Below are 12,837 nucleotides of genomic sequence, written 5' to 3'. Positions count from 1 at the left end.
CACAGGTCAATTGAAGAGGAGTTTTATACTGCCATGTTTTAAAAGGGGGCCAAATGAGCAATTGAATCACTTTGACATAGATCTAGCTGGAATCAATAGAATAATCTTCAATTCAGGAAGCAAACAGTCAGAAGGATTAAAACATTCTCACAATGGGAGCAGAACAATGCAAATGAAGCCAACAGACAGAAGTCGGATTTATACATTGATCCTTTTTCTCTTCAGCAAACATAATGCTTAAAATGCAATCATTTACTTGTGAACTTGAGAATGATCAAGAGGTTTATGACTAAATATCCACAAAGCTAAAGGCATTCTCATCAGCTGCAACTGGATTTTGTGTTTTAATGCCAAGACATAAAACTAATAGGGTGAATATGGTCAAAAATCTGTCTGATGAACACCAAAATACTCATATCACTATTTTTTTATGTTAAAGTGCACTAAGCACGTGATGTTTGCTGATGTTGTCACAAATTAACTTGTTTATATTATTATCATATTATCATTATCATATAATGTTTCCATTTTAGAATTTATCTGACGAAAACAGTCGTCAGGTTTCATTTTATCTTTCCATTTCCTACATTAAGTTACTTTCATTAGCATGCTAAACCGTTAGTCTTGGTGGCCTGCAGATGCCAGCTGTTGCCTAGAAACTGTTCTTGTGACTTACAGCTGACACTTAACATTTTGTGTAGCCTTCATGACGGAGCCACAAGTTAATAAGTTCCATTTGAGGACAGCAAATACACAATTTCACAGTGCTGCTAGGACAACTGGAACTAGAAATGCATTTTTTTTTCTGTTAAATGATGTGTAAACTTTAAATCATTCTCTTGTTGTGTTTTCTATCAATTGCACCAGTTGTCAGAAAAAAATATTAAGTAAGTGCATGTCCATTTCTTTGTGCACAAGAAAATAGTAACAGCAACAAAACAACACATTTGAAAACAAAATTTCACAGAGCCCTGCATATATATATACACAAACAATAAATGCTTATCACTATACAATTTGTAAAAACAAAATTCATTTATTCCAAAACAGGCAGTGCAAATGTCATTTTAAGAGACATTAGCACGTCCTGGGGCATTCAGTCTTTTCACTCAACATGAATCATAATGTTAATGAACACCAAAACAGTTACAAGAAAAATCCCTCAAAAAGATCTACAGAGCCCTCCTCACTGCTTTGTAGTGGGGATAAAGAAAAGAAAAGGCAAGCTGATTATGTTAAAGGACATTACCACTGCATACAAAGTTAAGATAAATGAGAAGATAAGATAGGATACTCCTTTACTTATCTCTATACCCTTGCTTGTTGTTGTTTTACTGTGCTATATTTTTTTTAATTGTGTTTCAATCACATACTTGATGGTTCTCAACTTAAGCAATATTAAATGTCCAGGCACCCTCCACATTCTAGCAACAAAAATATGGATTTATCGTTTAAGAGGAAGTCCCTGAAGGTTTATTTTGTAGCATTTTTTTTTTGTAGTGTCAGTGAGAACAACTGGAAAAAAAAGACAGAGGTGAAACAGAAACAAAGTAAAAGTACGTAATGCAATAAAATTATTTTGACACATGACAATTGTATTACCAGATGGATGTGATTAGTCTTTAAAACATAAACAAAACTGACAATACAAACTTCTTTTTCTACGATAAAACACAAATTTACAATTACTGCATGATAAACATCATACTGTAAATATTTAGCTACCATCAAATGGATAGAAAGGATCATCAAGTTTTGCAGAATCCTTTTTGGAAATATGCCAATTGGCTTTCTTGCTCAGATAAATGATACCACTCTGAGTGAGTTATGAAGCTGTAGCCAAATTATGTACAGCTTATCTTAGCACAATGACTGGAGTCATGTCTTTAGTAGTTTGCAGGCTATCAGTGGATCAGCTGACAAATACAAGGCCCCTGGTACTGTCCTATTCTATTCTTTTGGATTACATACATTAGATGCAGCACCCCAATGAGTGATCTTTCATGTTGGCTGGTGATTTTCTTCACAAAACCACAGATAACACAAACTAAAGAAGACACAAGTACAGTTCAACTTGGAAGCATAAAATATTTGTAGGACACCAAATACACTTTTTTTTTTCTTGTGTTCTACAGTGGACCTAGTAAAAGTCGCCCTGCGTCATGTATCAAATTTTCAACTTTGATGATGTACACGTGTTGTACTTGGTTATTATTAAAATGAAAATTGGAAGAATTGAAATGTCTAATTACAAAATATAAGCACCTATTTGTTAAATGGATCTCAGTTTTAGTTACTTATTTCACATACAAACTGCATGTGGGAATCATTTCATTCATTTATATAAAGGAGAGTTCAAGCATATAAAAAGGAAGCTGAAGAAGAGGGAAGAGGGAGGGGTGCATGAAAGAAGGATGAGCAATGCACTAGCTGCATGAAACTATAGACAAAAAATGAAGGGGCTGAACAGAATGCAAACAGATATAGCTACATGAAGATTGGGAGGTAGATAAGAGAGACAATGAAAGTGTGAGTGAGATTAAGAAAATGAATAAAAAGAGAGGGAACATGTGAGAGAGAGGATTGGCTGGAAAGACGGACAAAGAGACAAAATGGGTGATGAAAAAGGGGTAAGAGCTTTGTGGTCACAAATGGTTGGGGCTGATAAGACACGAAACACTTCATAGTGTAGCCAAGAGAGAGACAGGACTTGCTATGTAAGCCAGTTAGCTAGGCCGTGAAAAAGACAGACTTCCAACTGGGCAGTCACCTAAGTGTCCAGCCATTCACTCAACCTGCCAACAGGACGCTCAGTCAGCTTATTTAAAAAGCCAGATTGTCACATAACAACTTTGCTGGCCACAGAGACATATAACCAGTCTGCAAGCCATCCATTCAGATGGCTAGAGAGGCCATCCAAGGCTGTCAGTTAGTCACAGCCTATGTCAGTCAGTCAGCTGGTCAGTCAATGCAGTCAATTTATTACTGCAATTACACAGTTATCTATCCAGTCACATATTTGGCCAGTGGCACAGCGTGATTATCTCCAATCTATTTAGCCCTACAGGAAGCAGGGCACATGAGCTCTTAGTGAGACAGTCAGACATTTAGAAAAGTCAACCAGTAAACAACCAGTCACTCTACTAACCAGTTTATCATTCAACATATTTTCTCATCAAATCAAGCTTTTAGACCAGAAAGTGATCAGTGACACAGTTAGACTATCACAAGTCAGCAGCCAGCCAGTTGACCAGAATGCAAAATACTTAAGGTTATTTTCAGTTTTGATTGAACCATTTATTTATTTTTCGATGGCTAATGTTTAAAAACATTAATGTTGCCTATTGTTATAATTCATTATTCACCACTCAAAGAATTTAAGACACACTTTTTAACCAGAGTAAAACATCAAGTCAGTTAAACCTCTGGGATATGGTTCTGGTCAGTAAAGCAGGAGAGAGGGTCGTGGAGACGTTATGCTGCCTGCAACATTGTTCAGCATGTTTGGTGGTGGTGAGTCAGTGATGGAGGGATGACAGACCTCTATAGGCTGGACAATGGCACGCTGACTGCCATTCAGTACTGGAATGTTATCCTTGGGCCCATTTTCAGACTGTATACAGCTACAGTGAGTCCTTGGTTCCTACTGGTGTAAAACAATGCCTCATGTGGGAAAGTATGCACGAGGAGGATGAAGGAATTTGTACCATTGACTGCCACCCATGCTGGCCTGGCATAGAACACGTAAGGGATATTATGTTCCAGTCCATCCGACGCCTCTATGTGGCACCTCAGACTGTACAGGAGTGCAATGATGCTCTGGTCCAGATCTGAATGAGCCACCCTAGGACAGCATCCATCAAAATGAGTACCATTTTGACTTGATCTACAAGGGAAATTACTTGGTCACAGTACCTCTGTTATACATAAAAGAAGCACTAGTAAAACCACTAGTAAGAAGATAGATAAGATAAAATAAGATTAAAATGAAATAAAAATAAAATATGTGTATTATCTAGTAAAATAAAAGCAAAAAATGTACATTACTATCTGATGAAATGTACAAAAATAGAGGGCAAAACGGTCTATAAGGTGATCGAGTTATTTGGACTGTTGCGTGGCAACAGTGGCGTGCCTCGTACACTCAGGAGCGTGTCTCCATTCGCCCACAAGGAAATTTCAGCAAAACGGAAAAGCCTAACATATCATTTTTACACTTGGATTTTCAGTGTGTCTTTGAATTCAGACCTCTGCAGGTTGATCATTTTTATTTCCATCAAACAATGTGGCATCCTTTCGTTCCAAATATATTGCTCAGTCTATATCAGTATAGATTTTACTGTCCTTTTCTGAGTTTTGAAAGTGTGTATAATGTTGCCTAATTTGTATGTATTTGATAAAGTTTTGTGTTTGGCAGAGTAAAAAAAAAAAAAAAAAAAAAAAACTGACATAATTACTTTACCTAGCTCATCAAATGTGTACACCTTTTAAATACTGCTTCTCTTTTATAAAGAAAATAACTGATGAAACTTCTGCAGTACAGAATCTTGATATTATATTAGATTTTTGTTATGTTTGAGTTCAGGATTTATGGGGGACGGATCAGAACTTCAGTACATAGCAAGACTCTTATTGTAACCATCTTATGTTACAAAAACGTGATGTACATTAGCATAAAGTCAAACAGATTTCATATTGTATCATTTTAAACCAGCACAAAATCACAAAAAGAATAGTTTTGTTTACAATGACAATAAAGCATCTTAAAGGGCTATAGCAACCAGTCTCCATCAATGCACTTTTGTTTTTAAATGCATGTGTGTATACATGTGTATACATAAAACATGCACACCTACGGCCAATTTAGAATTCATTAATTTCTGTAGTTACGTTATGTTGTACGACTAATGACAATGTCACTGTGGACATTAAGACTTAAATGATGGGGTAATTGAAATCTATTTAAAATATTTTTCCATCTTTAAGAAACCCTCAAGGAGGAAATCAAATACTAAAAAGTGATGGCTTCAAAATACGGACTTCCATGAAAATAAACACACTTTCTCTTCAACAAAATAATGTAAAAAAAAATAGAAAGATATGTGTTGTGATATTTTTTTCTGCTTGTGGTGTAACAAAGAGGGTGTAGGTGAGTGTGGTTTCTACAAAAACAGCTAAATGAATATCGACACCCTCTCATAGTCTTTTTTTCTTCTTTTTCTATTTAGAAACCACAGTATTAAATGATCTTGCTTTTATGTATCACCTTTCTACCTGTTTGTACTCAAAGCACTTTACAGTCACAGACGCATCTACCCATTTGCTCACACAACCACATACATTCACACGCAGAGGATGTGGCAGGTCCCGGGGATTGAATCGCCAACCCTGGTCTGGTTCATGGACAACCCGCTCTACCTACAGAGCCACAGCTTACTTTAGGAAGGTGATGATATGCATTAACATGTTCCACTGTCCAATGATTTTGTGTGGCCAAATGTCAAACCTTGACAGACGCCACAGAATCCCTCGCCGGGCTCTTGTCCAGCTGTGACTTTTCAGTTGAGAAGAAGACTTAAATAAAAATACACAAGTGGTTGCATACTACCCATGCATGCAACCATTTTTTTAGGAAGTCACTGGGCAACTGATAAAATACTGAGTTGCACTGGAGGCTTATGTTTTCTAGTTGTCCAGCTGGAAGATAACACTAATGTCTCATTAGGAGGCAGATCAACAACTGACCTCAGATTACCGTTTAGAGGTGACCTCGGCCCAGTAATGGCTTTCACACAGACCCGGCTCCACAATCCAGTTTAATTATTCCTTTTTCTTCTGCAAACAAGGATGAAGGAGGGTAAATCGGTGGATTTGCGCACTTCTTCTGCTTACATTTCACTTCACCCATCTGCAGCCTTTTTATGGTGGCCATCCCCTTCCTGTAAGTCCAATCAGACTAATTCAATTGGGCATGCAAACAGAGGCAAGTGAAAGCAAATCAAAGGCCTAATTTTAGACCCGTGATAAAAAAAAACAAGCCACAGATGCTTGAGTGCTGGTTATTCAGCATTTTTGTTTTGAGGCAGGTGCTTCAAATAGCAAACTGACCAAAGTGACCGAAGAAAATATCTGTAGTCTTAGTTACTGTAGTGCCCAGCTAAATACCTATAGATGGACAGCACTAAAGAGATTTGGTAATACAGTGAAAGTCTACAGTGAGTCTGGTGGCTAGAAATAGTAGCAATCAGTCAGGTCTGCACAGATAAAAGGAAAGTAACAATTTATGGTGCTGTGAAGAGTGCAGAAAAATGAATTCAGTTGGATTAAATGTTCCGTGTGACGACGTTGCCACCAAACATGCACACTTCAATTGGCAACATGATCAGATAAATGAAAAGCGCAGGTTTGAATATGTGAATCGTGTTAATATATCTTGTTTGCAACAATGTATTGTATACTTGGTTGTTGTTCATTTGGCTTTGGGGCATATGGTTTGAGTTACATTCATTTTGGGTGGTTGTAAAAGAGAGTGTGCTTGGCATTATATTTCCATAGTTTGGTCATTCTGTAATGCTCCCCTCCCTGTTGGTGACTTTTTTCAATAACTCTACCCACTCTGTCTCTTTCTCTCTCTGTCTCGCTGTTTTTCCTCTACTCATCCTCTCCACCCCCTGCACTCCTTTCATTTTCACCTTCATGCCTGCAACCCTCACATATTTCTCTGTGGATAGTGACCTCAGCAGGCCTTGAGTAACGTTAGCTCAGCCACCTCCTCCTCTTTGCAGCCTCTGATGATGAGGAAGCCTCTGCTGTGACACTGATGCCGAGTCTGCAGACAGAGCAACAGACAGAAACACAGACTCATCTGAGTCGCAGACCCTTGGGAAAGACTGAGAACAGACAGACTGAATTTCTCTAAAGCTATGCATAAAGGCTGTCTTTGTTTAGTTCTTTTTCTTTATGTGCATTTAGTTTGAAAACCTGATGTTTTGTTTATATATTTACTTTGCTTTGAAGTGACTTGCCTTCCAGTAACATTGGCATTAAGGAAAGATAAAAGGGGGATTCACGGCCACTATGTTTTGAGCTTGTCAGGATCTCAGGTCCCTGGCTTACTATGTTTAAATAATGAACAACAATAATAATAATAATAAAAAATACTGTGATAATCATTTGCTGAAGTGCAGTTTTCTCATCTCATCTTCTACTACTGCTTATCCTCACTAGGGTTGCTGGAGCCTATCCCAGGTGTCATCAGGTGAAAGGTGGGGTACACCCTGGACAGGTCACCAGTCTATTTAACACATTGACAAACAACCACTTGCACCCACACTCACACCTAGGGTCAATTTAGTGTCACCAATTATCCTAACAAGCATGACTTTGGAGGTGGGAGGAAACCAGAGTACCTGGAGAGAACCCATGCAGACACAGGGGAAACATACAAACTACATCCAGAAAGTCCCAAGCTGGACAGCGACAACCACGGAGTCAATGTGCCACCCAAGTCAGTTTTCTCATTATCTATATTTCTATACCACAGTTTTCAAAATGGATGTAAACAATAAACGAAATGTGGCTGCTGAACGCATGCTCCTCTCCTGAAATGTTCTCAGAGGAAACTCAAAAAGTAACGGAAGCAAAAGTGAGCACTGCTGAAACACGTCGCAGTCAGACCGTGCCGTCATAATTGGTAAATCATCTTGTTACCTCTTTGGTGTGTATTGCAAACCCTTTTCAGTGATTCAGAACCATGCTTTTTCCCATGGAACATGCTGGTTATTATTGCGTCTAGTCTGGTGTAAACACACATTAATGCTGTCCCAATGTTTCACCAAAGTTACAAAGTGAAGACTGCTGCATGTTTTTCACATCACATTTTAATTTTAAATCCATCTTTCCTGAAAACCTTCTATATTGAACTTTATATTCACCTAAAATATTAATCACCTGTTTTAGTATATCATTTGAAAATTTTCTTTTGAGAAAATGCAAGACTACATGAGTGGCCAGGTGAAAACAAGATTTTAGTGAAGTTGGACTCACTGGCCACTTTATTAGGTACACCTGTTGCTTGTTATTATTTGTTAACACTAATAGCTATGTAGCCAGTCACATGGCTGCAATTCAGCGCACTTATTCATGTGGAGGTGATCAAGACAACTTGCTTGAGTTCAAACTGAGCATCAGAATGGGGAAGAGAGGGTATTTAAGTGACTTTGAACGTGTTATGGTTGTTGGTGCCAGACGGGCTGGTCTGAGAATTTCAGAAACTGCTGATCTACTGGGATTTTGACGCACAACCTTCTCTAGGGTTTACAGAGAATGGTCCGAAAAAGAGAAAATATCCAGTGAGCGGCAGTTGTGTGGACGAAAATGTCTTGTTGATGTGAGAGGTCAGAGGAGAATGGACAGACTGGTTGGAGATGATAGAAAGCCAACAATAACTCAAATAACCACTGGTTACAACTAAGGAATGCAGAATACCATCTCTGAACACACAACATGTCGAACCTTGAAGAAGATGGGCTACAGCAGCAGAAGATCACACCGGGTGCCACTCCTGTCAGCTAAGAACAGGAAACCGAGACTACAGTTAGAATATTGTAAAAACATTGCCTGGTCTGACGAGTCTCGATTTCAGCTGCCACATTCGGATGGCAGGGTCAGGGTCAGCGTAAGCAACATGAAAGCATGGATCCATCCTGCCTTGTATCAACGGTTCAGGCTGGTGGTGGTGGTGTAATGGTGTGGGGGGTACACTTGACACACTTTGGACCCCTTAGTACAAATTGAGCATGGTTTAAATGCCACAGCCTACCTGAGTATTGCTGCTGATCATGTCCATCTCTTTATGATCATAGTGTACAAATCTTCTGACAGCTACTTCCAGCAGGATAATGCACCATGTCAATCTCTGAGGAATGTTTCCAGCACCTTGTTGAAAGTATGCCACGAAGAATTAAGGCAGTTCTGAAGGCAAAAGGGGGGGGGGGTCCAACCTTTTACTAGCAAGGTGTACCTAATATAGTGGCTTTGAGTGTAAGTTCTAGACTTTGATTCATTAGAGGGTACATTACCATGATGGTTGTCACAACAACTGTCCGGTTCTCCATTGGTGAGCTGTCATTGGACAGGGCATTTTCATTCTGGACCAACACGAGTTTGTCCATGTCATTCCAGTAGCCAATCTACGGTAAACAGGGGAAGAAGAGGAAAAGAGAATGTGAATGAAAGTAGTAACTGTGTGAAAATATCATTTCAGTGAAATGTTAAAGCACAATTCAAGCAAAAACATGAATTTAGTGTACTGACAATAAAATCAAGTTAGAGGAAAAAAAACAGAAATATTAAAAGAAATGGAATCAATGCGAAGGAGCGAAAGAAAAAAGTAAGTCAACAGGATACACAAATGCAAATTTCTCTTTGGAACTGTAGGAGATATTGAGAGATATTGAGCGTGGAACGCTGGAACATGGTGTCATTTCTTTATTATATAGTCTACGTTTTCCTTTTGCTCCACTACAATGAAACTATAGGAACTTTCAAACTGGGCCTTATTCTGGTACTATTCAGTTCAATTAAATTTTTTAGGAATGACAGAAAGGAATATGGAATAAATAGGGAATACGATTAAAACAAGATAAATGCAGTAAATTGAATTACATTTTAAGATAAAGCGTCAACTTTGCTGGAATTATATTTTACTTAAGGTTGTTTTGCTGTCTTTTAGTGGTAACATTTGAAGATCTGAATGCAGTAGTTCAGTTTAATTGATGTAATGCACAATTTCCAAGGGTTTCACTTTTCAAACCACAAGTAGAGCCTACCTTGCGAGGTCCGTTGCTCTTCAGTTCAAACACGTCCATGGTGTAATTGATCCTCCGACCGTAGTGATCAAACTGAATATTCCCAGTCAGGCCCTGAATGCGCACCTGGTTTAAATGCAACAATTACAGAGATCAGTTCATAAAGAGATAAAACTCTTTTTTGTTAAGGTAATCTTTAATATAACAGCCAACTACCATTCATAGAATGGTTGGTGTATCCACTTATAGAGCAGCCAAGTGTTTTCACAAATTGTTCAGGGTTACAAAAAGGAACAGCAGAGAAGAGATTGAGTTTGAATTAGCAGCAATGTAGCACACATTAAACATTGGGGGTGGTATTAGCAATGATGGGAATAACGGCGTTAAATTAAACGGCTTTATTTTTTTCAGTAACGGGTAATCTAACTAATTACTATGTCCATCGTTACAACGCCATTGCCGTTACTGAAAATTAAATGGGCTGTGTTATAAACTAATCTGTAAGTTATCATCCGACTTGGCTCTCAGCCACAGGAGCTGCAAGGCTGTTTGTTTTGTTGTTGTTGTTGTTGTCTTTTTGGCGAGGAAAGGAGGGAGGGGCAAGACAACAGCATAGGTGAGGATGATTGGCTAAGGTAGAGTAAGCATTCACGATAAGCCAATCAGAGGCAGTGTTCAGTTTACAAACAAACCACACACGCACACAGCAACTTCACACACACACAACTAGCAGAGGTAAGCGGCAACAATGCCGAGTGTGGAGAAAAAGTTGGCCTTTTCAAAGTGGAAGTACAGGCATTACATCAATATCCTTGAGGTAAAGGAAAAAACATACTGTCACACCGTGGTGAGGGTGTCTTGTCTTGGGGTTGTTTTGTCATGTCATTTCCTGTTTTATTTTGAAAAGTAACTCTCCTCTTGTTTCAGGTCACTTGCCCTTCCTCATGTGTCACCAGTCTGATTGTCTTCCCTGATTCCTGATTGTGTCCACCTGTCCCCTATTTCCCTCCATGTGTTTAAGTAGTTTGTGTTCCCCTTGTCTCGTGCCAGAGTGTCGTCTTCGTCAACCTTCTCGTGCTTCGCTTCATGTTTTCTTCCCAAGCATTTTTCACGTGAGCCTGTGAATCCTCTCGGAGAGATTACTTTGATTTGTTTAGTCTTTTCTTAGCTTTTTTCCTCAGTTCTGAGGTTTCCTCCATTCGGAGTGTTTTGTGTTTATTTTGTGAATTGTTTCTTCATTTTGAATTTTCCTCCCTTTGGAGAGTTTTTTTGTTTTCCCTGATTTGAATTACGTCCAGGAATTTTTGTGGCCATTTGTTGTCCCTCTGTAAGGGATCTCTGTACCTTCCAATTAAAGTCCCTAGTCATCTCTGCATACTGAGTTCTGAGTGCTGCTTCGAGTCCCGGCCTCACAGTACACTCTGGCCAGTATGGACTCAGCAGAGACTGGCCAGATAACGGCCGCGCTCCACGCTCACGAGACCCGACTCTCCCGCCAGGAGGAGTTTCAGGTGGCGGTGTTCACGCAGTTGGGTCAACTTTCATCTCAAGTGCAGGATATGCTTGGACACCTACAACAGACTCACAACCCGCCAATTGTGCCGGAGCCTCCAGTCACAGCAGTTGCTCCTGTTCAGACGGTACCCACTGTCGGAACAGGGATCAGGCTGGCACCCCCGGAGCGCTATTCCGGAGAACCAGGATCTTGTAAGACTTTCCTCATAGACTGTGCCATTCATTTTGAACATTCCCCCTTGCATTTGCCACAGATCGGTCTAAGATCGCCTTCATGATGTCTCACCTGACCGGAAGAGCAGAGTATGGGCCACAGCGGAATGGGACCGAGACTCTTCACTGTGCCACTCGCTTCGACAGTTTCAGACCGCTCTTCAGAAGACTTTTGATCCGGTGTCAACGGACAGAGAGAAAGCTAGGGAATTGAGCGGGTTGAAGCAGGGAAACGACTCGGTAAGCGACTACGCCATCCGCTTCCGCACCCTGGCAACGGAGAGCGGATGGAACTCCGAAGCCCTCTATGATGCTTTTCTGGATGGACTGTCTTTTCCCATACGGAAGCTACTGGTTCCCTTGGACCTGCCTGCGGACCTGGATTCCCTCATCGCCCTAGTCATCCGGACAGATAACCGGATCCAAGAACTCCATCGGCATCAGAAGGGCCAACCATCGTTGGAGAGGTACCGACAACCGCTGGTTCGGGATGGGCATGAAGCCCGGGGACCGACTCCCGAACCTCCTCCTTCCTTATCCACGGTAGGAGAGGCTGAACCCATGCAGTTGGGCCAGACCCAGCTCACCCAGGCGGAACGACAACGTCGTCTCAAGGAGGGGCGCTGCTTCTACTGCAGAGAATCTGGACATCGTGTGGTCGTCTGCCCAGTCAAGGCAGCTCGGGGAGTAAGCAAGTATTCAACCTCAGGTTCTCCTTCACGCAGTTTGACCGCCATAAAGGTAAAACACAACACCACCGTCATGGAGATGAACGTTTTAATTGACTCTGGGGCTGATGAGAGTTTAATGGACTGGGGATTAGCCAAGAAACTGGGAGTGAAAACTGAGTCTATCTCACGACCCATCCTGGCAAGGGCCTTAAATGGCAACGCTCTGTTCACTATAGCCCACGTCACAGAACCCATAGCCATTACCATAAATAATCACAGCGAATTAATGAACTTTTATTTGTTTAAATCACCGACACGCACCCTGGTATTGGGACATCCATGGCTCACGCGCCACAACCCCCATATAGACTGGCCTACGGGCAAGATCTTGGGATGGGGGGAGCTTTGTGAGAAAGAGTGTCTGCAGGACAAGATTCAGGAGAAAGTTACCACTGTCATAAATTCTGTTTCCGCTCACCCTGTTACAGACTCCAAGTACCCCGATCTGACTTCGATACCCACCTGTTACCACCACCTCAAGGAGGTTTTTAATAAAATCAAGGCCACGTCACTTCCACCTCATCGACCATATGACTGCGCCATCGACCTCATCCCCGGGTCCACCATTC

General features: G+C 40.6%; 1 protein-coding gene across 6 annotated transcripts in view; it reads right to left on the bottom strand.

Moving 5' to 3' along the window:
* The window catches only part of gria4a (glutamate receptor, ionotropic, AMPA 4a), a 127,811-nt gene that overhangs the window by 36,910 nt on the left and 78,064 nt on the right, over nucleotides 1-12,837 (bottom strand). For all 6 annotated transcript variants that reach the window (XM_047593476.1, XM_047593478.1, XM_047593479.1 and 3 more), the window contains exons 9-10: nucleotides 9,831-9,935; nucleotides 9,081-9,191 (exon numbers count right to left, since the gene is read on the bottom strand). In XM_047593476.1, coding sequence (XP_047449432.1) covers nucleotides 9,081-9,191; nucleotides 9,831-9,935 — 216 coding nt within the window. The remainder of the gene's footprint in view (nucleotides 1-9,080; nucleotides 9,192-9,830; nucleotides 9,936-12,837) is intronic.

This window comes from Mugil cephalus, chromosome 9 (assembly GCF_022458985.1).
Source record: "Mugil cephalus isolate CIBA_MC_2020 chromosome 9, CIBA_Mcephalus_1.1, whole genome shotgun sequence".
NCBI classification, from domain to species: Eukaryota; Metazoa; Chordata; class Actinopteri; order Mugiliformes; family Mugilidae; genus Mugil; species Mugil cephalus.
The sequence above is the reverse complement of the archived record's forward strand: the minus strand, read 5'-3'. Positions and strand labels throughout refer to the sequence as shown.